Source organism: Lissotriton helveticus, chromosome 3_1 (assembly GCF_964261635.1).
Source record: "Lissotriton helveticus chromosome 3_1, aLisHel1.1, whole genome shotgun sequence".
Taxonomy (NCBI): Eukaryota; Metazoa; Chordata; class Amphibia; order Caudata; family Salamandridae; genus Lissotriton; species Lissotriton helveticus.
In genome coordinates this window covers 68,445,578-68,471,514 of record NC_136061.1, presented here as the reverse complement: position 1 = coordinate 68,471,514, position 25,937 = coordinate 68,445,578, and the positions used below count along the sequence as shown (strand labels likewise).

The window sequence follows — 25,937 nt, the reverse complement described above, 5'->3', positions numbered from 1 at the left end:
CAAAATGTCAATCTAGTTGAAGGTTGTAGGGTAAATTTAGAAAATTGAAAATAAAAACACCATATAGAATGGTGCATACCCTGGTGTCAAAGAAAAAGTCTGACACCAGGGTATGCACCATTCTATATGGTGTTTTTATTTTCAATTTTCTAAATTTACCCTACAACCTTCAACTAGATTGACATTTTGGGACTTTTCTTTTACACTTAGGTGGTGATAAAAATGATCAATTCCTAAAAATTTCTAATAATTGGTAATCTCGGTGTTATAGATTATAGCTAGTTTTTTTATTGTTATTTGTTTGGCTTGCAGCCCTGAAGAAGTCGAATGGCATGACTTTAATGCCAGACGAAACATGTGTTGGCTGTACGATTATTGACTGATGGAAGAATAACTAACAATAAACACTGAATTGATGCTACGTAACTACAAATTTGAACTGGTGTGATAAATGAAGTGACTTTCTTCACAAGGAATACAGAGACTTCAGAAACCTTGAGAATTATTACTTGCAATTACAATAGACCCTGGTGTTGCGAATGAAGTAACTCCCCACCGGGGATATTTGGGACTGATATACTTTTGTTGTACATGCATCTTTTGATTGTATTAAGTGTTGCTCAGCAAGGAAATTTTTGAATGAATTGGTAACCAAGTGGGAGTAGAACTTTGTATGTGTGTGAACTTAAGGGAAATTATACAGGACACGTGGGTGATGGGTATCTCAGTCAAAATATTAAAGAAAACTTGACCAGCTTGGGAGACACCATTGTCTATAACGTCTTCTCATTTAATGCCAGGTGAGCCTCATCTGGAGTTTAGACCACTTACATCTTTTATAACATTTGTGTCATTCTACTCCTATCATAGGGTGCTCGAGATACCCCCTGTGAATGCAGAGGTTCCGTTGTTGATGCACAAACCTTTTGAAGGGATAACCTGCGTATTGTATTTTGAAGTTGACATCGTGGTACATGCATGGAATATTAAAGATGCTCACCAGATATTGAGGAGGGTGTAGAGGGGTGGCAGCATGCATAGAGCAGTGCCAGCTGATGGCTTCTGCAGTGTCGTGATATCATCAGCCCCTCCAAGGATGTCACCCCCAAAGGATTGGTGCAACTTCAGAGCTGGGAGATTGTGGAGAAGAAAGAGAAGCAGCTTTTGCTTCTTGTGCTTTGAATGGAGCTGATATCAATTCATCTGTAGTGAAAGATGAGGCATTCTCCTATTTCTGGGCCCTTTGCCATTTCATATTCCAGAGGTGAGTTGTCTGGGGTGTGCAGCGACTACAAAACTGTGGTGTTCATGTTTATGTGCTAGTGATAAGACAGGGTCAATTGCTTAATAATTGTGTGGACTTTAAGATATACTATATTTGTGTGCAATATTTACTGGGAATCACGTAGGTCGTCAGTGAAATTCCTGTTCTCTTGTCAATGTCATAAACATCTGTTATTATCGCCAAGATACCCTTCTGGGTGAACGTGCGCTTTACAAATACATGTTATGTTATGACACATTTTTACTTGCCCAATCGAATACTTTATTTGGAACCTTATTGGCTGCTCAATTAGGGTGGACATAATAATGAGGCCTGATATATTTGCTGGAAATGTGGCGTTAGTTTGTACAACGTCAATCCTGTGGTTGGGTGTGCATCTTCCAGATCAACAGAGATGGGGATTGTGTTGTTGTAGAATGAGTAGAGAGCGGCCAAGATGTGTTATAAAGAGGATTAAGGCTCACAGGCCTCCCTGGTTTGGACTGACAGTGTTGTGGTGGAGTTGGGTGCACAGAGTAGCACTGGGTTCGGAGGAAAGCTGCAGTGATATTTCCTTTCCATCAATATCCGAGAAGGCTCCTTTAAATCTGAATGGCCATAACTTGAAAATCCATACAGCAGGGACCCATCTTTTTGACTGGGTTTTGCGGATATGATTTGTGGCAACTCTGACGCTTGTGCCTAAGTGTTGTTGAGTTCCAGGTGCATTCAGTATACTGCGGTGGTGTTTACCATCTACTGTTACGAGGTGCAAGGAGTGGAGGACAAAGGGTGTGGCCAGATCAACTAAACCATCGGGCATATTTACAAGTCCCTATCGCCACCAGAACATCACTTTTTTCAACTTTGTGGTGGTGATACGGGGTTTGCCTTATTTACAATGCAGAATTAAGCCATGTGGCTTAATGCTGCCTTGTAAATAAGGCCCACTTCCACGCTATACTTAGCGTGAAAGGGGCAGGCAATGGGTGTTGTGGTGGGCGTTCCATCGCAACACCCATTGATTTTGATGCTGTCCCCTATTTACAAGGCTTGCATAAATATGGGACAGCGCCAAAACTAAGACCAAATACACTTGTCTTACTCTGGCGAAATGAGGAGAAATGCTATATTTGTCCTCGTTTTTGATGTTTCTATGGGCCATATGTATCATTGAAATTCGCATTCGCAAAGGCCACAATTCGCAGAATTTCGGCCTTTGCGAATGCGAATTCGCAAAATGATATGTATGAAGGAAATCCCGATGCAAAATAAGGAATTGCAAAATTTGAGATTCCTTATTTTGCAATTGCATTTAAGGAATCCCAATTTTGCGATTCCTTAAATGCAATGTAAGAAGGCAAAAAATTTGCTAAATGGCCTTAAGGAATCGCAATTTACCACCAGTTGCGAATTCCTTGAAAAATTTACATTTTTGCATTTTTCAAAGTGCCATGTGACGCACATACATGCCATGAGGGCACACATGTTCCATGATCTTGCAGCTTAAAATTCAAGTATATATAAAAGAAAAGTTAAAAACATGGAGTTGGTCATAATTCTCATCAAGCTTTAGATGCCAAAATTAAATCATTCACACTTTGATACATCTGGGGGAAGCTGCTTCATCGCTGATACATACAATACAAAATACAAAGGTTGGCTTCTACTACCACAATAAAAAATAAATAAATGAAGGCCTATAGTACAGCGCTTAAATACAGCAGCAAGCTGGATCTTAAATGCCGTCAAGCACCGCATCAGGGCTCGAGTCGGGGGTACCACGTGGGTGGACGACGTCCCCCCACTTATTTTACCGGGGGGCGCCATCCCCCCTGCCAAACAGCTGGACTTCACTCTTTGGCCTCTCTGGGACGAGGAGCTCGGCACCTTTCGTGACGTCACTTCCTGTCGTGACGTCACTTCCGGTGACAGCGTCCCCCCACTTCTTTTTTTACGACTTGTGCCCTGCACCGCATGAAACCAGGCCCTGCCGCTGGCTCCAGGTTAAGAGTGAGGACTGGTGGAGGTGCTAAAACCCCTAAATTTACTGAGCTCCTCACATGGCAGCTGGACTTCCCAGCGCCTCCCATGGGACGTGGTTGAACTTCCGCGTACAGCGTCCACCGCCGGCAGCCAGAAGATCGCGATCCACAGAACATTATGATGACCATGTGACCAAGACGCACATCTTGGAATTTGGAGAAGTGTGTTATAATCCCAGCATCGGCGCCTTACCGTTGTATGGACCTCAGAAAATCTGTTTATTCCTGGGTCTCTAATGGGAAGTATACATAATCTGATAAAATAACTGCATAGTACAATAGTTTCCCATTTACATGGTTTCTAGAACTGTACATTCAGTACACTACTCGGTGTAGTAGTAGTCAGTGTACAACACCCCATGTTCGATATGTTGCTCCGGCTGTAATGCATCACCCTCATTGAAACTATATATGTGCTATATGATATTCCTAAACAGGATAAGGCGTCTCAGATGCATTGCCTTTTATGCAAATGTTACAAATCTGCCTCCTTGAAAACATTTTTACTGAACTCAACGGGCCCGATTCACAGAACTAACTTAAGACAAAATCTTAAACTTACTACCATTTTGGTATTCACAGAAGGCACTTACTCATTTCGGTATTCATAGAAGTTAGGACTCCTAAATGCCTTCTGTGAATACAGAAAGTCTTAAAATTAGGATTTTTCTTAGTTTAGGAGTAGTAAAGTTAGGAGTAGTAAACTGAGAAAAATCCAATTTTTAAGACTTTCGGTATTCACAGAAGGCATTTAGGAGTCTTAAAGTTAGGAGTCCTAACTTTACTACTACTAAACTGAGAAAAATCCTAATTTTAAGACTTTCGGTATTCACAGAAGGCATTTAGGAGTCCTCAAGTTAGGTGTCCTAACTTCTGTGAATACCGAAATGAGTAAGTGCCTTCTGTGAATACCAAAATGGTAGTAATTTTAGGATTTTGTCTTAAGTTAGTTCTGTGAATAGGGCCCAACTTGTCCAGTATTTTTGCAGTTTATTTTTATTACTTAATAATTACGATTCAACATTAGTCAGATGATTCAAATTTCCGGGTATGTTTATTGTTTTACTCATTTACACATACACACATTTTTCTGCACCCCCATGGCCACAAGGTTCCACTTCTGTGTCTCACTGCACTCTCTCTGGCTCTGCTTTTGTGACCTCCTATCACATGGGCAGGGCGCTGTCCCTTTAATTATTGAACAAGGATGTCCTGAAGCGGAAGAAGGCGGGGCCTCTCTGGCATAGACGGCAGTGGTTCCCAAACTACAAAAGTGCCACCTTCTCTGGCTGCTCCCCAAGTCACACTTTGAGCAAACAGCACAATGGGGTGGGTTCTCATTGTAAAATATGACTAAACTGGTCCAGTGAGGTTCTCTCAGCTCACGCGGGACTCCTGCCCTCTGTAACCACTGCTCCGGGATCCCACGCCTGCTAAGCAAACATTGGACAAACTGGAACGGGGACATAATCTCTGTGGCATGAGGATTTCCTAATAAGATCCTTTCAAGAGGCAAACAGCACTATTCCTCTTTGTGTAAATGTACATGTAAATGTACAGGAATTTATATAGCGCAAATCACCAAGCGGTTTCTAAGCGCTTGCTTAGGGAACCCGTCCCGATATTCCCCTGTGAGATAACCCCGGCAGGGTATCCGCAAGGTGAAAGCCAGGCATCCCGCCACGAGGGGCCGTAGTGGAGATTAAGCAAGCTATTGCCCAGAGTCGCAGAGTGTGATCCCGTGGATCGAGTAGGCACCGGAGCGAGAATTGTCTAGTCCATGGATATTTTAGGACTCAAGACCCCGCCGAGCCGGGAATTGAACCCTGGTCCCGGGCTGACTTCTGCTTCCAGGTCTGCCTCCTCTAACCAGTGAGCCACACTTCTCCTTTGGAATGTAAGATCCAGGCGCTAGGATGTTGAAAGGTGTTGCGTGGGACGCGCTGGATGCACAGTCCCTCTCGCGACAAGAAGGCCGGCGTCAATGCAAGCTTCACCCACAGTACCCATCATGCCTTCGCCTGCTTTGGGGAGTCTTGAGGTGTTTGTGTCTTTAAAGAGGAAGAGGCCTCACTCCCACGCATCCTGTGTGAGTCTCACACATCAAAGCGGGGTTCAGCGCTCACACCCAGTAGACGGCACCATGTGCCGCGTGGGTCGGACCCTCACAGGGGTCTCTGATCGTAGCTGCACTCTGCACTTGACCGGTGAGGAGAGGCTGTGGGCAGCCCTACAACCACTGTGAAGCCATGGGCAACCACCACAGGCCGCCACTCCGAAGATAGGGGGGATCAAAGCGGCTTCCGCTGCAGCCCTGACTGACTCCCGTCCTCTTCTGAGAGCGAACATGAGTGAGTGTTTGGTGGATCTATTCCTTACCAAGACCCTTCACCAGACATCTAGCCCCAGTATTGTCCAGTTACACCGGAGGCAGTGAAGAGATCACCCTTGGGTCTGTGATACCTACCCGCCCACTGAGCACCGGGAGACCACGTCGGCAGCACGGCCGTTGAGCTGCCTGTCTCCCAGTGACCACTCTTCCAGGCAGTGTAGGTGGCCATGATGAAAGGGAGGCGGTGTGGACAAACTCCGAGCAGCAGTGTCTGTCTGCAGAGCTTGGGTGAGCCCCGCCCTCTCAACCTCTCACGTCCAGGGTGCCCAGGTCCACACATGAAGGCTTGGGCGGCCAGAAGACAGGATCATGGTGTGTCGCAGGATCCTCAGATACGATCTGTTCCCTCTGCTGGGGCAGCTGTAGGGGTATAGAGTTTGCCCTTTGCTGGACAGCCAGTGTTTAGCGCCTTGATGCCCTTGGGTGACTGTTGTGCTCTATACATTTTCAAATCAAATCAAAACCAAGTTTGGGATATGATGTTTATATTTTCTAGACGACTTTTAAATGTATTCCCTGATATAGTCATTGTGTTTTTTTATAAAGTATGAGCAAATATTGAATATGCTATCCGATTCGCGACATTAACCAATCAGTGAGATACTACTTAGTGACGTTTTGTAATATTTTGTTCATACCTTTTCTATTTGCTTTGGACTTTTATTGCACAAATATCTTACGCCATCTTCCGAGACATCGCATCCTCTGATGTCACTTCCTGTGATGTAATTGGTGATGGAGGTGTTTAGAATAGTTCCGGTGCCCCTTCTGCGTCAGCGTGCCGCTATGATGTGCATTTGTGCTGGTCCAGCTGTAGTGTAGACATGATTCCAAGCCCAGAGCCTCAGCCAGTGATGAGCACACACCTCTCTGGGAGGTCCAGTGCTTTCTGCCTCTCCCAGTACCAGGAGTGTGGGTCTGCAGGGCAACCAGAGTCTTATGTGATACTGGGAAAGTCTGAACAACCTTCTCCAGATGTGCCAGACAATTTAGAAATTGAAGGAATCCCCAGATTTTCCTCTTCCTCTGATTGAATTTATGGCACCAGATTGGAAGGATGCAGCGGTTTGGTTTTGTTCCCAATTTTTGTATTTAAATCTTGAACTGGTCCTACAGAGAGAGCAAGCCCTTCCAGAGGGAGAGGAAGAGGGAGAGAGAGAGAGAGAGAGAGAGAGAGAGAGAGAGAGATATGCCTGCCTGCAGCTTCTTGCCTGTTTCTTATTTTACTCCCTATGTCCCCCCTCCCTCCCTCTGGGTCCTTCGCAGAGGTGGGTCCTGGACTGTGGTTGACTTGCACGTGCACCAGTCCACGAGGTTACACATTTAACCTGTGAGTTGTGATACTTCTGTTGAAAGGTGGTGGTCGTGGTGGGCATTGGGAATAGATGGAGCGTTACTGGTCTCATTGACTGGGTTCCATTGGGTTTTCTACCTCAGCGGTCGATAGTAGGGTTTTACATGCTGAGAAACTTCTAAAGCCAGTCAGCCCTGCGGACTGCCAGTGATGCTGGCTGAGCTGGTTGATTCTCAGCTTTTATAGACTAAGAGGAGCCCCAACTCTTAGTGAAATGGGGGTCCCAAGAGCTGGGCTGACTGGAAACCCACTGTTTTTGGCAGATACTGCCGCCTCAAGTGGTCTTAATAGCAGAGTTTTGCTGACACATCACTTCCGAGTCACGGTCGGTTTGCCGCCCCATCTGTCTAGTTTTCTGCTCTGTCCCATATGTCCTACAAGGTCATCTTGGCCGACCGTCTGTCCGATGCCTTCTTGTTGGGATGTTAGGAGAAACTCACAGGATGCCAGCACCCCCAAACTGGGCCGGTTCATGAGCAGCATTACTGGGCCAGACTTCCAGAGCCACAGATGTGACCAGATGTGACACCCAATGCCAGACCTCACGGGTCTCAACTTCACCTCTTCATCACACAACATCAGTGAGGGAGCCACAAGGACAATGAAGACAACAACATGCACACTGTGCCCCACGGACAAAGTCTGCGGCACAACAATCATCCTTCTTTCCGCATACTCTGAGGCGTTGGTAGTAAGAAGGAGGCCACGCAAGACTTTTTGATGTTAACACACAACTTCAAGCTTGCAGTCAAGAGATCAAGAAGCCCTAGAGCCTGTGAGAAACAACCCATGAACAACAATAAGTCATCAAACAATGGGAGCAAGTAAAACACACCAGACAAACATGGGTGATGCTCTTTAGATCAAACAGCACAATTAAATATGGGGCACAAACCCTCAACTACAGGTTAAGGCTGATGGTCAAGGAACCTGACCATCAGTAGAAACACTCATTTTTTGGCCAACTTGTCAGCAAAATAATAAACTCCAAATAGCACCAAGGGGCAGTTGTAAATGGTGGGCCTTGTGTCATACATAAACCGCTGAGTCGCCATTGAGGGAGGGCGCTGGAGGCCATGTTTATCATGTGGTTTGTGGGAGGAGCGACCTCCCACAGATGTGGCAGACGCCGTCTGCACTGGTCACACCTTCCCTGACCACGGCTCGGCTTCCCTTACCTCCTTGTGGGATTTGCGCAGGTGCGCCAGCTCCTCCTTCAGCAACTCCAGCTCCGACTCCAGCTTCATCCGCAGGTGGTTGGTGTCATCGATCATCTTTCGCAGCCCCTGGGTGTCCTTCTGCACCCCATCGCAGATCGCCTGCTCCGTCTCCAGCCTAGAGGGGCAAAGCATGAGGTCCCATCAACAAATGCACAACTGGATCCTCCCACCTCGCGTCAGCGAATCAGATGCCAGCAAATGTAGGAGTCACACACCAGCACCGTACATGGCTGCCAGGCAGTACTGCTCAACCAATCAAAATCTACAGACTTGGATGGCCAAGTTGTCTATTGCGGAACCAACAGCCCGGAGTTCCAATCTCGGCTTCTCAAATTGACCACGCTATGAGATCCTGGGAAAGTAACGTTAGCTCCCTGTGCCCAAGTTCCCGTCTCTCCCTATGCCCTAATAGGCCCTGAACCCTAAATGGATGTTTGAAAACTTGATAATTGTTTCTGCATTTGTAGAGACTGCAGCAAAACTCCTGACGTGGCCTCCTGAGCTACTCCAATTACCCTGATGAGTCCTTCTGGAGTGGACCCAGGAGTCCAAGTGCCATTCAGAACTGGTTACAGAGCTGCATGTGAGCCCTCCAGAACTAGCAGAAATACATCAAATGGGACTTTGAGAACTCAGCACAGAGGCCTGCCTCAGTGACCTCTGTAAAATATACCCCGGTACACCAGATGTGGCCTCCAGCACTAGATACACACCTTCAGAGGTGGCCTCCATAAACACTTCAGATACCCCTCTGCCTTCAGAAAGGGGTGCAGCACTCTAGGCGAGTCCTTCGTAAAATGCCTATAATATTCCAGATAACGCCATCACGACTAGACGCAGTTCTCCAGGTGGGAGTTCCAGAAATCCTCGAGATATTCCTGTGCCACTCAGAACTGAGCATGGTGCTCTCAATGTGTCCTTCAGAACTGTACTCAACCCTTCAGGTGTGGCCTCCAGGCCCAGATAAATGATTCAACAAGAGACCTCTAAATCTGGACACTTTACTTCAGAAGAGGCCTCCAAATCTAATCAAAATGCTCATGAGGTGGCCCCTGGAATTGGGAACAGTCCTACAGATGTGGCCTTCAGAACTGCACAGAATATTCAAGACGCGACCTGATAAATTTACAACAGACTATCACCATCTTGCACATCCTGATAAAATGTGGAGACAAGGAGTAGAGATATAACAATATGTATTTGCTTCTATGCCCTTCTTTTTCATCTAACAGACGCAAAAGTATCAGGTATGGGTTTTTCTAAAAAAGCATACCTCTTCAAATTCAGTGACACATTCTTAAACGGAAAGCTGACAGTTTTTTCAATAAATACTGTGGAATATATTGGAGAACACGCGTGGCCTTGCTCTAGAAATAAATGGTTTGCACGTTTTCTGCAATTAATATATGCTTTCTGTTTTTTGTTCCACCTTTGCTTTTTCAAGAACCTTGCTTATTGTTCTCCATTTACGGCGCCATTTTGAATTAGACACGTTTTCATGATTTTGTGTTGCGAAAGCAGGCAATGACTCTGGGGAGGGCACAAAATGTCTGAATTTATAGCAAACCACAGCAGTAGTGCACACACTCTCTCCTAAAATTGTCTGGAAATGGATTCCTGTGAGTGGCTATCCTGCCCTCTCACGCCCCCCTGTGCTCCATTCATGATTATCCATTATAAGTGGGGCCCACACAGCATTTGATACTCATCCGTGGGCGCTCATCGCTTCTGCCCACATTTAAAGCACTTACTTGACTTTGATGTCGTCAGCGGCCAGGCGGGCGTTGTCGATGTGCAGCAGCAGCTTGGCGTTGTCCATGTTCAGGCCCTCGACCTGTGAGACCGAAGAGAAGAGTTAGAGGCGCCCAATGATGCTTCTAAGCACTTTACAACACAATGCCCACTAGGGGCACCTGATCTCCCTTTAGGTGGGATATTCTGCCCAAAGAGGGGATCTGGTTCTACAAATTAGAACATAACTGAAATGTTTGGTTTGCTAAATGTTTTCAGAGCTGCCACTTGTATGGAATGATTGTGAGAAAATGTGTTTGCCATGCAGGCTGAAGTTCTTTTTACACTGGGGATGTGCCTCATTGAAAAGTTAGAAGACCACTGCCTTAAAACATATATCAGAAACACAAAGCATGTGCACACCCCCTTCTACACTGGGGGTAGATTTATAAGACCCTAATGTCACTTTTAACATGGGAAAAGTGACGCAAAAGTGGCGCAAGGGGCTTGTAAATCTGCCAGTGTTTCTGACCACAGTCCCACTACGAGTATGCATTTTACAGTGTGCGTTTGTGTGTGCACGCACGCGAGCTCAAAGCAAAAAATCTCTTATCCTGTATGTTTTTTATTGGATATAGTGTAGTGTTCTTCCAGTATTTAAGCCTCTGTGTAGTTTTTTGAGGTTGTGTTGTATGGTTTTTGTCCTTTGCTCATCTCTGAGGAGAGGACAAAGCTGAGAAGAAGGATTGCTGCTGATGCAAATAACCAGCTGCGCCGCAGCACGTAGGGAAATGAGGCGCCGACACTATGGAAAGCACTTTGGCAGTCAATGAATTTCGAATATGAAAATAGGGAAAAGCGTGCCAGGTATACGTCATCCATGTTAAAAGGCACACAAAACCAGAGAACTATGGAATGGTACTGACGGGCCCTTGACAGTCATTCTTAGAAGACCCTAGTCATGCGTTTAAGCATCTTTCATACATGATAAGCAGCCGCGGCCCGTGGAGGGAGTTTCGGTGGATAATTGAAGGTAAGTAAACAATTTAATAAATAAAATGAATTTCGTAGTGCGTCCTGCATTAGTGCAGTAAGTCTGTGGTTTTACCCAGTCATTCTGCTCTGTTCAACAGTCCTTGTTCCAAGCAGGTCTGAGTCTGTCTTTTTTCCCCAGGCCTCCTGCAGTGTTACCCTGCATTTCTCGCCTGGTACCCAGTCTGTCTACCATCTTACTCATTTCTACTGCCTTTAGTCACAAATTTTAAATCATCTGTTGGTGGTGCAATAGTAATTTTAGAAACTGTGGTGAATTCTAAGGTGATTTAACAATGGGTACAATCCTGAAACTCTACTGGAATTAAAGTAACCATGTTTGGGAGACCATGGTGGGTTTTGACCTAAAAACGAATCCTGATCTTAACCCTCCTTGGGGTTAAGATCTGGCTAAACCAACCTACACGCGTGGCTCATTTCCCATAACTCTCCCCTTCCAGACCTCTTATAAATTCTATTCCTGGGGGGTGATCCCATCTGGCTGGGGGTACAGGAAGAGGGGGTATGCCTGGCTTGCAGTATTAATGTCATTTTTTCTTTGAAGATCAGTTTGTTTACCTAGCCCCCTTCCTGGCCTGTACTCCGCAGCTGCAGATCTCCCCCATCAGAAAACCTCTGTCTCTCTGAAGGCCACATATCACCCAATCAAAGCAGTATGTCTCGGCCTGCAAGACTGGCCAATCAGGAGAGACAGCTCGAAGGCTGGATTGTGGCTCACAGAAAAGAAAGTTCTATAACTTCTTTTCTGTACTATTTATGATAAATCCAAAAGTGACAAGTTGTTGGAATTATTATTACCAATCTTTTAAGTCCTTGAAATATTATTTTAACTCACTCCTGTCAATAGCTATACTTTAATAAAGTATTCCCATGTTGCCTTGCCAGGGTATATAAAACATATTTCAAAATGTCCTTGGTTCTTTTTACATGGCATGCTTCCCTGGGAATACCTAGAGCAGACATTAGGAGTGATGTATATGTGAAAAAGGGTAGTTTCATACTTTGGGAGTACCTTTAAATCCATAGTCGTATTTGCATATAATTTCAATTTAAAAGCGGCTTGCAAAGTAACAGGCAACACAGCAGTGCACAGTTAAGTGCATTAAATCTGCTAGGTTTCTAGACCTACCTGCCCTACCATATAACAGGGACTTACAGGTAGGTTGTCAGTACCAATTGTTATCACATCTAATTTCAATTTACCATTTAAATAGGAGTACTGGTTAGCAGGGCCCAGTGCACAGTAATGGTCAGTTACCACCATATCAGTCAACAAATGGGGGTGATCAGGGCAAAAAGGATGGCTTTCTCACAGGGCTTATTTTTCCTCTCAGACTTTGCACCAGGGTATAACTTGTATTTTTAAAGTGCATGTTCACCTAAGGGTATCTTGGCACTGAATAACAAATGTTTATTGTTACCCAACGGTACTCGTTTTATCGATCTCAGAAGGATGAAAGGCTGACTGCACCCCAGAAGATTTGAACCAGTGACCATGAGGTCAAACACAGGCTCCTACAGTGGACACATGAGTCCACTAAGCCATCACACCCGGTCTGAGTGTAAAGTTAAGAAAAGAAAGACAAAAGAAAAAGATTGGTAATCTGTGACATGGGAGTAAGTATCGATGAAAAATAACTTGTAAAAGTGGAATAATAAAATCAGGTATTGTCGGGTGGTGGAAGAAAGAGGCAAGAGCTGGAATGAAGACCAGGGAGTCTTGATATTTGGTAACTCTGGCGTTTGGTGGAGACACTGACAGACTCCATATATAACATTTGACCTCTGCTCATACCGATTGCTTTCAGCTCTGGCATGACAGTGCACCCACATGCATGGCCTATTGTATTTAATGCTTTGAAATATACACAGAGTTTGCTTGGGCTCTGACCTAAGCAGTGTTTCCCTCTCACCTCATGCTATTAAATGTTGGTGTATCCTTCCGTCTCCTATGGGGTGCTTGCATTGTGTGAGAGAGTGTTTTACATCTGAAAAATACGCTGGGTCATCACACATTGGAATCATCACAGAGATGCATTTTATATAGACAGCAAGGCTTTGAATGTTCAATTCGGTCTCAAAATGTGAACCAGTCGGCCCATCTCATTAATCAACATTGATTGTAAAATATATGCGAAACTTTTAGCCCTCCGCTTAAATAATGTTATTCCTAGCCTTATTAATGTTTATCAATCCGGCTTTGTCAAAGGTAGGTCCATCACAGATAATTCAAGGACTTTCCTTAATATCATTCGTCTTGCGTCAAAAATGAACTCTCCTCTTGCTGCTATTACCCTTGATGCCAAAAAAGGCATTTGATAGAGTTGCTTGGGATTATATGTTTGGTGCTCTTAGGTGGCATGGCTTTAGTCCTCATTTTATTCAACGTATTCAATTGTTATATTCTTCCCCTTCCACTTCTATTTGGGTTAATGGTGTTCAATCTTCATATTTCCCTTTGCATAGAGGCACCAGACAAGGTTGTCCCTTGTCTCCCCTTCTCTTTAGCCTCGCATTAGAACCTTTTCTTGAACTTATTCGCCATTCTACATCTTATACTGGTTTTGTTTATAAGAATACTGATATTAAATTCACTGCCTATGCAGACGATATTCTACTCTATATTGCTAATCCTGATACTTCTTTACCTGCTCTCTTTTCTTTATTAAACATTTATTCTGAAGTTTCTGACAACAAGTTAAATATAGATAAGTCAGAAGTACTACCCCTCAATAAATATGTTTCGTGGCTCTGGTTTTGAATGGAACCCTCAATATATTAAATGTTTGGTTATTCTTTATACTAATACTATCAAGGAGACTATCAAAATTAATCACAAAGATATTCTCACAAAGCTTTCTTCTCTTGTAGACCGTTGGTCTCCATTATTTCTATCTTGGTGGGGTAAACTGGCAACAATTAAGATGACGCTCCTCCCTATTGTCAATTTTTATATTTCTATGCTCCCTATTTCTCTTCCCACGTCCTTCTTTGCACTTATTAATCGCATTTTTACTAAGTTCCTGTGGAATAATTGTAAATCCAGAATTTCTCTCTCTCGTCTTCAACAGCCTAAGAACCTTGGCGGAGTTAATTTTCCCAATATATCTCAATTTCATTCTGCTTTCACTTTGAAACAAATTTGGCCTTTCTTAGCTGATTCATCTCCCTATACAATTACAGCTTGGAGTATACTTGAATTGGCTCAACTTTCACCTTTTTCTTTTCTCACAGCTACCCGATTATCTCAGCCTCCTAAACGATTTCTTACTCCTATTTTTAAACATTCCAAAGCTCTCTCCTTGTCACTTTTCCGTTCTTCCTTTTCTCAAGCGAAACTACACTCTCTTACTCCCATCTAGTACAATCATTCCTTAAAGATTAATAATAAAGCACTTTTTTGGAAGGAATGGATTGATAAAGGCATTCTCCTTTATGATCAACTTCTCACAGTTGATTCCCTAATGGATTTCGCTGATATTCGCACACTTTACAATTTGTCTAATGTACCCTCCTTTCAATACCCTCTCCCTAAATCTGCCTTATCCACCCTCATATCCCTTCATAGCTCCTTTCCAGTTGTTTGCCCGTCTGATTTTCCCCCGCCAGATTTCACTATCCCTTTCAAGGCTGCTGCCATTTATAAGCTCCTTTCCCGTTCCGTCATTGATCGCCCTAAATCTAAACTAGAGCTCACTTGGGAAAGGGATTTAATGCAAGGAATTCTCTCTCTCAACTTGGGATTCTCTCTGGTCCAAAATTCATACTGTATCCCACTCAGCTAGTACTACTCAGACTTCATATTGATTTTATAATAGGCTTTTTTTTACTCCTACTGATACTAATACTATCAAGGAGACTATCAAAATTAATCACAAAGATATTCTTACAAAGCTTTCTTCTCTTATAGACCGTTGGTCTCCATTATTTCTATCTTGGTGGGGTAAACTGGCAACAATTAAGATGACGCTCCTCCCTATTGTCAATTTTTATATTTCTATGCTCCCTATTTCTCTTCCCACGTCCTTCTTTGCACTTATTAATCGCATTTTTACTAAGTTCCTGTGGAATAATTGTAAATCCAGAATTTCTCTCTCTCGTCTTCAACAGCCTAAGAACCTTGGCGGAGTTAATTTTCCCAATATATCTCAATTTCATTCTGCTTTCACTTTGAAACAAATTTGGCCTTTCTTAGCTGATTCATCTCCCTATACAATTACAGCTTGGAGTATACTTGAATTGGCTCAACTTTCACCTTTTTCTTTTCTCACAGCTACCCGATTATCTCAGCCTCCTAAACGATTTCTTACTCCTATTTTTAAACATTCCAAAGCTCTCTCCTTGTCACTTTTCCGTTCTTCCTTTTCTCAAGCGAAACTACACTCTCTTACTCCCATCTAGTACAATCATTCCTTAAAGATTAATAATAAAGCACTTTTTTGGAAGGAATGGATTGATAAAGGCATTCTCCTTTATGATCAACTTCTCACAGTTGATTCCCTAATGGATTTCGCTGATATTCGCACACTTTACAATTTGTCTAATGTACCCTCCTTTCAATACCCTCTCCCTAAATCTGCCTTATCCACCCTCATATCCCTTCATAGCTCCTTTCCAGTTGTTTGCCCGTCTGATTTTCCCCCGCCAGATTTCACTATCCCTTTCAAGGCTGCTGCCATTTATAAGCTCCTTTCCCGTTCCGTCATTGATCGCCCTAAATCTAAACTAGAGCTCACTTGGGAAAGGGATTTAATGCAAGGAATTCTCTCTCTCAACTTGGGATTCTCTCTGGTCCAAAATTCATACTGTATCCCACTCAGCTAGTACTACTCAGACTTCATATTGATTTTATAATAGGCTTTTTTTTACTCCTACTGATACTAATACTATCAAGGAGACTATCAAAATTAATCACAAAGATATTCTTACAAAGCTTTCTTCTCTTATAGACCGTTGGTCTCCATTATTTCTATCTTGGTGGGGTAGACTGGCAACAATTAAGATGATGCTCCTCCCTGTTGTCAATTTTTATCTTTCTATGCTCCCTATTTCTCTTCCCACGTCCTTCTTTACACTTATTAATCGCATTTTTACTAAGTTCCTGTGGAATAATTGTAAATCCAGAATTTCTCTCTCTCGTCTTCAACAGCCTAAGAACCTTGGCGGAGTTAATTTTCCCAATATATCTCAATTTCATTCTGCTTTCACTTTGAAACAAATTTGGCCTTTCTTAGCTGATTCATCTCCCTATACAATTACAGCTTGGAGTATACTTGAATTGGCTCAACTTTCACCTTTTTCTTTTCTCACAGCTACCCGATTATCTCAGCCTCCTAAACGATTTCTTACTCCTATTTTTAAACATTCCAAAGCTCTCTCCTTGTCACCTTTCCGTTCTTCCTTTTCTCAAGCGAAACTACACTCTCTTACTCCCATCTAGTACAATCATTCCTTAAAGATTAATAATAAAGCACTTTTTTGGAAGGAATGGATTGATAAAGGCATTCTCCTTTAAGATCAACTTCTCACAGTTGATTCCCTAATGGATTTCGCTGATATTCGCACACTTTACAATTTGTCTAATGTACCCTCCTTTCAATACCCTCTCCCTAAATCTGCCTTATCCACCCTTATATCCCTACATAGCTCCTTTCCAGTTGTTTGCCCGTCTGATTTTCCCCCAACAGATTTCACTATCCCTTTCAAGGCTGCTGCCATTTATAAGCTCCTTTCCCGTTCCGTCATTGATCGCCCTAAATCTAAACTAGAGCTCACTTGGGAAAGGGATTTAATGCAGGAATTCTCTCTCTCAACTTGGGATTCTCTTTGGTCCAAAATTCATACTGTATCCCACTCAGCTAGTACTACTCAGACTTCATATTGTTTTTATAATAGGCTTTTTTTTACTCCTACTGATTTGTTTAAATTTAAAACTTCTGATAATAAGCGTTGCTGGTCCTGTTCTCATGCTGATAGTGATTTCTTTCATATGTTTTTTCATTGTCCTTTAGTTAAAGCTTTATGGTGTCAAATATGGTCCAAGCTAAATGATATTCTAATGTTCAAACCACCCTTTTGATATTGTTCATATATTCTTAGGGGGTTCTTCTCCTACTTGGAATGTTTCTCGCAATGTTCGTAGTTTCATTGATTTGTTTATAGCTATTTCTTTACAGGTTATTACATCCAACTGGAAGGACACTTCAAAAATTTCATTTAGTGCTTGGTGGAATTTGTTGTGTCATCACCATAGACTTGATCGTGCTTTTGCCTCCACAACCCCCCTTTTGATTAAAAAGGACTTATTGTGGTTACCTCTAACTGATTTCCTCTCCAGACATGTGCCTTAATCCCCCCTCCTAGCTTCATATCCGTTTGCCTCCTCCTTCTCTTTTTCTTTTTTTCGTTTCTTCTCTCTTTTTCCTCTTTCTTTTCTTTTCCTTCCCCTCTCCCCTTCTCAAAAATACTTTAAAAAAGCATTTTCTCTAGGTATATTTTCCTATTAATCCCCTTTGGTATTTATTTGTGATTATGGCAGTTTTTTTTGTATAATTCATGTTTTGATCCATATTTCTATTGCCCTTTTACTGTAATAATGTTTTGCAATGTTTATTTGAACCAATAAAACTTTCTAAACGCAAAAAAAATGTGAGCCAGACTTGTTTCTTTGCCAATGATTGTTTTACAAGCTAAGCACTGGAATCATAAACAGGATTAAAATCCGTTATGACTGATAACGTTTCAATAATTTCATAGAATTTCAGATTATTTATGGATTTACATATGTTGATGCTCTGTGTGCATATAAATGGATACAAAGCGTGCATAATCATTTCTTAGCTTTTGTATGCCAGTCCTATTATTTCTAATGTGTAAACAAATGGTTATAGAAGAAATTTTCATCGCTACAGGGGATCTTATAGAGCTGTACTAGGAAATATATAATTAACCCCTTCATAGAATGGGTATTCGTCCTCTCTACGGCGTGGGAGAGGAGCGCCCATGGGATTAAGTTTCCTTCGGTGTTCACCTGCAGCAGACTCGCACAATGTGGAGAACCAACAGTGCAGCACCGACCCCTGCTGGCCAGTGTTGGAACAGCAGGATCAAGTTTCCTATCCTGGCTTCTATGTTAAAGTTACCACCTTGTATTACCTTTGTATTGAATTTTATTTCAACAAAATAAAAACTTCTTAAACAAAAAAAACAACAACAAAAAAGTTACCACCTGGAACAAATGACGCGGGGAATAAACGCGAATAATTAAAAACCATCATTAACTAACCAAAAAACACACGAGAGCTGAGAGTGCACAAACATAGGAAGTCCCGTTGTCTGTGGAAGCAGTGATAAACAGCTCAGCAACGTAATTTATTATTTATAGTTTGCAAGTTTCGTATTTGCGAGAGCCAGGCTGAACGCAGGGTTCAATTTGTCAATTTTATCCAATTTGATTTTATGGTAAATAATTATTAGACTTGTATTTTAATAAGTTCTCAGGGCCGGCTTTAGTGCTGGTGGCGCCCAGTACGACAATTATGTTGGCACTCCCCCATCCATGGTGGGGTTGGTGATCACCTCCACCTCGGATTCCCTCACCACCACCTTTTGACAGTGCCCCTCAAGCCTCCATAACCACTATCTTTCAAATGTATTTAATTAGTTATATAGCGCCACTCATACCAGTGTAGGGTGTCGGAGCACTTTGCATTACACACACTGCACAGAGACAATCATCAGTGTGCAAATCAACATATAAGGAAATGTTATATAAGCTAGAGGACTGCAATGTGTAGGAGTTACACGTCATCCATACTGGTAGGCAGTATAGGTTAAGTCTGCTCGGTCTGGAGAATCACACACTCAGAATTGAAAACGGAATACCATGGTTGGGGTTTTTCTTTATTAATAGGAATCAATTTCTACACAAATGAACCCTTTGTGCGTCATTAATCTTTGCTCTAATGTATACTTTGCAGTTTGCATGCAGTTCTTTGATGACAGTTAATAATTCACTGTTCGATATAAGGAGTTTAACTTATAAACTGCAAGTAACAAAAGGATGTCTCTTAGGAAAGCAGAAACACACTGACCTATTTACATTATATGCACTTTGGTGTCTGCGTGGTGCATGTGCTTTGCAGCAGGCATATTAACCCTTTGCGCTGCTTTATGATCAGTCAAAACCTCAACTAGACAAAACTCCAATCTCTTTCCAGGAAGATCATTATTATCTTGACATTTTTATTGTTGCCTGGAAATTGCTGGAGGCAAGGAACGCAACAGCAGGTGCTTTCAAAAACCATAATAAACTTGAAAACACTGCACCCCCTGAAGTCAGCATTAGGTGCAGTGGCACCAGTCGCACCACCCTAGAGCTGGCACTAAGTGAACTTAATTCATTGAGGCCTTTGCTTCTAACAGGCAGGGTCGGAGCTAGCCACTAGGCAATCAGGCTTGCCTGAGTAATGGGCTGATCTGACAGATCAGTGTGTGGGCTAGTTTTTAGCTGTTTGTTTGCTGGTTTTTACTGTTGATTTCCCTGATGCCACCACAAACATTGCCTGACGCTAGCACAAATGCAGGCAGTCTCTGATACCTTGCACAATGCCCATACCGCGTGTCGTTACAAGTTAAAAACTGGCCTGATTTACAAATGTGGGCCACTTTTTTAGCTCTCTGTTTCTTTAATAAAGGACACTTTTATTTTTGGAGCCCGGGCCTGTTTTTGTCCCAGTCCGTCCCTGCTACCAGGATGAATCTCCAGGTGCTGTTTTTACATACAACTAATTGAAATGAGGATTATTTGCATATTGAAGGGGTGTATTTAAAGCTCGTCCAGATTCAGCCCTGCAGGTCTGCCAGTGAGCACCAGTCAGCTGGAGGATGTAAATCAGGTTGAGACGTCATTATTTACACACTGGAAACAGTCCAAGCAAGCAGCAGTATTAGCACTAACCTGCGACCTGGTGGTTCCATACTTGTTTTTGCGTTAACCTACTGAGCTATCATATTACCTCGCTGAGTATACTCGTGGAAGGGATTATTGGACAAGAATATTGCACAGTTGTAACATTCACACGTGAGCAGGTGGGCAGATGTTAAATAAAGGTAGATAAAGTTTATCCCAAAAGGTGCTACTGATGTTGTGAGTCAAGGCTCCCCTGTGTTGGCGGGGAGACCCTGGCTGCGTCTGCAGGCTGAGGTATCCCAAGCATCTTGCAGGGCGGCCGGGGTTACTCCTCAGTGGTGAGTAACAGAGTCCACTCCTCCTCCTTCAAGAGTCACACGTGCTACTGACATTATGGGCTTCATTTAGAGGTGGACTACAGTTTACTTTTGTGCTTTAAAAGCAGAGTTGGACTGGCCTATATGGCAATCTGGCAGGTGGTATGACTGGTTGTTGTGGAGTCGATTTTTGGGGCTGTTTGTGGTCCTGTTTTATGGTCTGGGGTTCTAATTAGGTCAAGCCTACTCTACAGAACATGCACTGTTACTGTTGCAAAGCATATTGTGCTTACCAAGAACATAGAGAAGCTCAGAGCCTACCCATTGCTTACCATTGGTTGTTTTTCCTTGTCACTCTCATTTGCCTGCTTCTTATTCATGTCACAGCGTGTCAATCCTGTGTCTATCCCTCCCATGGAGCTCTGCCTCTTTACAATCTCCTTTTGGCTGGCATCACTGCTTCCACTAATGCTTTTCAAGCACTACTTTTTTCTTTTGTGTGACACACTCCATTCGAGTACATGTGTTTTTGATTCAGTGCCCTTGTGTACATCTTTCACACCTGCACTCTGTGTTGCTCTCTGTTGCGTGACTGCTTCTCCCCGCACCCTTCCTCTAACGCCAGCCCACGTGCTTCTCCCCATTGCACCCCCCACCTGCGCCCTCCGTGTTGCTTTCACCATCTCGTCTTGGTTTTACTCCCGCCCTCTCCCATTGCATTCGCGTCCCTTCCAGACTCGCCTCACCCCCTTGCTTTTGCTTCCTTTCCTATGTTGCTTCGGGATTCCTTGGCACCCTTGCTACCCTGTTTACCCCCCACTGTCCCATGTGTTGCTACACCATTCCTCCCACCATCTCTCCCTGTGTTTTTTCCACAGCCCCACCCGCTCACATTAAAACGATTTACCGTGCAACTAAAAAAAAAAGCAAAAAGTGCTCATGTCATTTTGTGGGTGCACACATGTGTAGAGTATGCATCTACAAAGTGCCACAGGCAACCACGTCAAAGATTTTTGTTCTTACGTAAGCCAAACTGTGAAGCATCACAGATGCTGCGCAGTATGTCTAAAAACAATTGGCGCAGGCAACAGGTCACAAACGTTAATGTTAATGTTAGAGACATTTATAGAGTGCTACTGCTGCCCAAAGGTGTCCTGGCACTATGTAAAGTCCTCCTACTGAAGCTTAAAAGAAAAGAAGTAGGGCTGGAGTTAAACATTAAACAGCCAGGTTTTCAGGGCCTTCCTAAAGGCCATTAGATTGGTCATACTTCTGAGATAGAAAGGTAGACCGTTCATTGCCTTGGCTGCACCTGAGGTGAGACCTATTCGCTTAGCCACTGCTTGTTTTGTGTGCTTGTAGATGGAGAAAACCCTGTTTCACATTGGCTGCTGATTTCAATAACGCACTGGCTGGAATGGGCATCAGGTGTTTCCCCTGGAGGCTGAAAGGGTGTGGGGGGGGGGCGATTTAGTTACTGGGGCAGCAGTTTTGGAGGCACCCACTTCCTTGTATCTTAAGTAGCTTTCAGGAAACAATAAAAGTATCAAGATAACTCTGGGGATTAATGTACCTGCTGGAGAGAGATGAGAGTTTTGTCTAGTGGCAGTTTTGACTCATCTAAGGTAGCGCAGAGGGTTAATATACTTGCTGCAAAGGGCGTGTGCCATGAAGATCACAGAACAGTATTTTATGTGCTTTCGCTTAGTGGGTTACTGCTTTAGTCATAGAGACCCTTTTGTTACTGTGCAGTTTAAGTTATAATCAGAATCTAGCACAATGATCTAAGAAGTGTCATCAAAGAGCTGCATGCACACTACATGGTACAGGTTAGCAAGTTATGTTTTTTTTCTGAGTCTTTCATTATCCTGATATTGCTAATTGCTGAGTACCCTTCCGTAGAGTCAGCTGGTGGATATTCAAGTCGGTTGCCAGTTCTGAATACGAAAGCCTACAAATCATTACCATATGAGGCTTCGACTTCTACAATTTCTCCTGCTCCGTGGGGCCACCAGCTCTCCATAGTGGATGACTGGTCCGCTATCTCATTGAATGAAATAATTGGACATCTTATCCTTACCCTTGATTACTTGGAAGAAAGGGTTCATCTATTTTTCAGATGGCACAACATAATCTTGAGCCATGAAAAAGTCGTTTTACGACGAAACACGTGTCGGCTGTCTCATTGTTGCAATGACGTGTCAACAGTGGTGAAGATCTCAGATTACCACATATGTTTTGTCATTTGTTTCTATTGTCATTAAACTGAATCCTGACTTTCATGAGTCAGTAGATAACGATTATTTGTGCTGTGCTCTGTCAATTCATGTATTATTTCATGTATACAGAGGTTTCCTCTATATGCAGATTAGCATTGTGGATGGCTCAGTGCTAGACATTGAGCACGCTGGAGGACATTCTTTCGCCCTATATTTTTTATGCAAACTGTACGGAGGTGCTGGCTGTCATTGTGAACCACTGCCATCAATCTATTCTTTAATTGCTAAAAAGGGTTTGTTTGGGTAGAAATACATTCTTCATAGTATAGCCGACACAAACCACTGTGTTAGGTTCTGAATCTTGAGTTTGTGCTTCTCCAGACAAAGCACTCTTAAAAATACCTACCAGTGTGGATGACGTGTGAATCCTGCACCTTGCAGTCCCCTGTGTTTTATGTAATATTTTCTATACACTGATTTACGCATTTACTATTCATTGTCTCTGCTTTATGCGTGATGTAAAGTGCTCCAACACCCTACACTGGTATGAGAGCTGCTATAAAGCAAATGAATACTATGAAAGGGAAGCTATGGAGAGATGAGGGGCTCTGTTGGAGGGTAATAGTGAGGAAATCCTTAGAGAGCCACAACAAAGATTTTTGTATCCTGGTGCACTCTAAGGTCATCGTTTACTATGTTTTAATAGATAAAACATTTAAATAGATAATGAAAAATGTGTTATAGATAGTGCCATTTTTGGCCAATTTTTCTTGCGGGGAGAAACTTCCAAACCCGTTTTTGTAGTAGTCAAGTACGCTCGCTGCACTCACTATGCACAGTGCGGGGCTGGTCTAACAAAATTTGCTTTTGCTGCTTTAGGTTCCCAGTCCGGTCCTGGCTGTGTTCATATGTAATGTTGTACTTTTCATGTGTGGTATACTAGCCGTGCCCACAGATTAAAGTATATATTTTTTTATGTAAAAGTATTGGCTCAACATTGACTTACTAATTGTTGTTGTGTGCTCCAGTTATCTCTGAAATTTCAATCCCACTCCACTTGAAGTTTCCTAAATAAATTACATTTCCAGGATGTTAAATCCATCCTACTGAATGTTTTTCAAGTTGAAAAAAATCCCCACCGCCCTTTTTTTCAGCATTACATGGATCAATTGTTTCCATTTTAGCCGGAGAAACACCAATAGTGCCTTACTTTCTCTAGTAGATCTACTCCTGCCTCACATGAGTATCTTTCCCCTATCTGTACCCTAGTACTGCTACTCCTGGATATTCCCTACTACCACTACTGCTAGCAGTGGCGGCCGCCACATTCAAAAGGTAGTGAGGCGGGGGCGCATGGGAGCGCAGGGGGAGTGGGGGAAGTATAACAAAAAAAGATAAAACTTACCTTAAGTTGCCGGCCGCATCCCACGTGGGATGTTTCCTCTTCTGTGTCCCAGCAGGCACTGGGGCTGCATCAGACTTCCTCTCCAATCCCTGCAATGCAGAACAGCGCAGGGATTGGCCTCAGCGGGCTGAAAAGACGCTCTGCTCAGGTCAGGGAGTCTGTGGGGTTTCTCTAGCCTGGCTGCTCATTGCTGCTGGGCTGAAGAGAACCTAAGTGTGCAATTGTGTTTTAGTCGGCCTGAGACAAACGGCCAAACACATATGCGCACTTAGAGAGTGCACCTAGCAGTCCTCCTACCCAGGGCCGGACTGGGAACCAAAACCGGCCCTGGCAAAGTGCTGGGCCGCCCCCCCTTTTCCCTCCCCCCGGGGTTGGGGGTGCCGCCGAGCTCTTTGCCAGAGCCGGTTTTCGGCCGATTTTGTTACAGGGCCGATTTTGCAAAAACGGCCCTGTAACAAAATCGGCCCCCACCCGTGCGGCGCACCGGGTGATTGCCCGGTGCCCGCTATGGCCAGTCCGGCCCTGCTCCTACCCCCTACCCGGCCTCACCCCTTACTGCACACGCTGATTAAGCCAGCTGCTTAAAAAAAAACCAATAATGAAATTTCGTTTTATTTTTTTTAGCTGCTGGCTCTGCTAGTGGGGCGGTGCTCCTCCGCCATTGCGGAGGAGCGATGCCTGACTGCTAGTGCATCTAACCCTATCTAGATACGAGTACCAACATCCCTTCCTGGACCCTGGCCCCTCTACTCCTTCTTATGACCTGGTACCTTTGGCGCCAGCACCAGGGTGCCTCGGTCACAGTACTTCTACCGCTAGCTAAACCCTTCTGCCTGTATTTTTGCTTACACTCCAGTATCACTAGTCCTACCTTTACCCCAGGGCCTCTTACCTTACCTAAAGCTTAGAAATTCAGCCCCTGGCAATTACCCCAGCCCCTACATATGCTCAAGGACCTCTTCCTTCATGTATACCCTGCGACCCCAATAAAGGTGTGCCCGTGCCAGGACGAGAAGCCTGAAGACAGGGAGACTGTCGGCCCTGGTCACTAGCAGCTGCAAGGCAGCCCTAGTGACAGGGGGAGCAGTTATATGTGTAATTGGATGGATGAGCAGTGGGTGAAGGTAGCTAGTCTATCCAAGGCTTTAAGTGTTCTTGTGGTTTGAGAGTCTGCCATTTATTGCAGTATTATACTTCTACTTGTATTGTGTACTCCTTTGTAACATGCACACGTCATTTTCCCTCTTGAAATATATCGTTTGCTATCACTTGTATTTTGTTTGCTTTTGATACATGCACAATTGCCACCATTGCCTCATGTAACGTAACGTTTGTTCTTATGTTTTGAGTATATGCCATTTAGTGCAGTATTATACCTCTATTTGTACTTTGTACACTTTTGTAACATACACACGTCACTTTTTTCCTTTTGTAACGTATCGTTTGCTACCTCTTGTATTTTGTTTGCTCTTGATACATGCACAATTGTCACTATTGCCTTATGTAGCGTAACGTTTACTCTTGTAAAATGCTGACTTGTAATTTTTCCTCATGTTCCACTAATGTTCCTGTTGTAAAGCGCTCTGACACCTTTGGATAAAGTCTGCGCTATATAAAACCGCATAAAATAAAATAAAAAAAAAGTGGGCAGGGTCCCACCGGTGCTGAGCACCGGCAGTTTTCTAAAGGGGCCTCAAAATCTCTCTCGGGCTCTGTTTTGTGCCCGACTCAGGCGGTCTGTTTTTCCCCGGACTGTCGTGACAGCAGGCACATCGATGCGCGCTGCTCACACTGCTCACTTCTCACCAGTGGAGAAGTTACGGCGTGACGTCATGACAGGTGAGCCTTGTCAGGGAAGGGAAATCCTTTAGAGTCTCATTTTCTCTCTGGATTTCCCTTCTCTTCTTGAAAAACAGGCTCAGAAACATTGTTGTGGTGTCACCAGGGCTTTAAGTGGAAGCTTTTTCAATATTATATACAAGTCATGGTTGCTGCTTATTTATCTTATTCAACTAACAACCATTGT

The 25,937-nt window shown here is 43.5% G+C and overlaps 1 protein-coding gene across 2 annotated transcripts in view; it reads right to left on the bottom strand.

The window, feature by feature from the left end:
• The window catches only part of LOC144822121 (keratin, type I cytoskeletal 18-like), a 68,309-nt gene that overhangs the window by 19,027 nt on the left and 23,345 nt on the right, over positions 1-25,937 (bottom strand). For both annotated transcript variants that reach the window (XM_078679255.1, XM_078679254.1), the window contains exons 2-3: positions 10,027-10,109; positions 8,234-8,390 (exon numbers count right to left, since the gene is read on the bottom strand). In XM_078679255.1, coding sequence (XP_078535381.1) covers positions 8,234-8,390; positions 10,027-10,109 — 240 coding nt within the window. The remainder of the gene's footprint in view (positions 1-8,233; positions 8,391-10,026; positions 10,110-25,937) is intronic.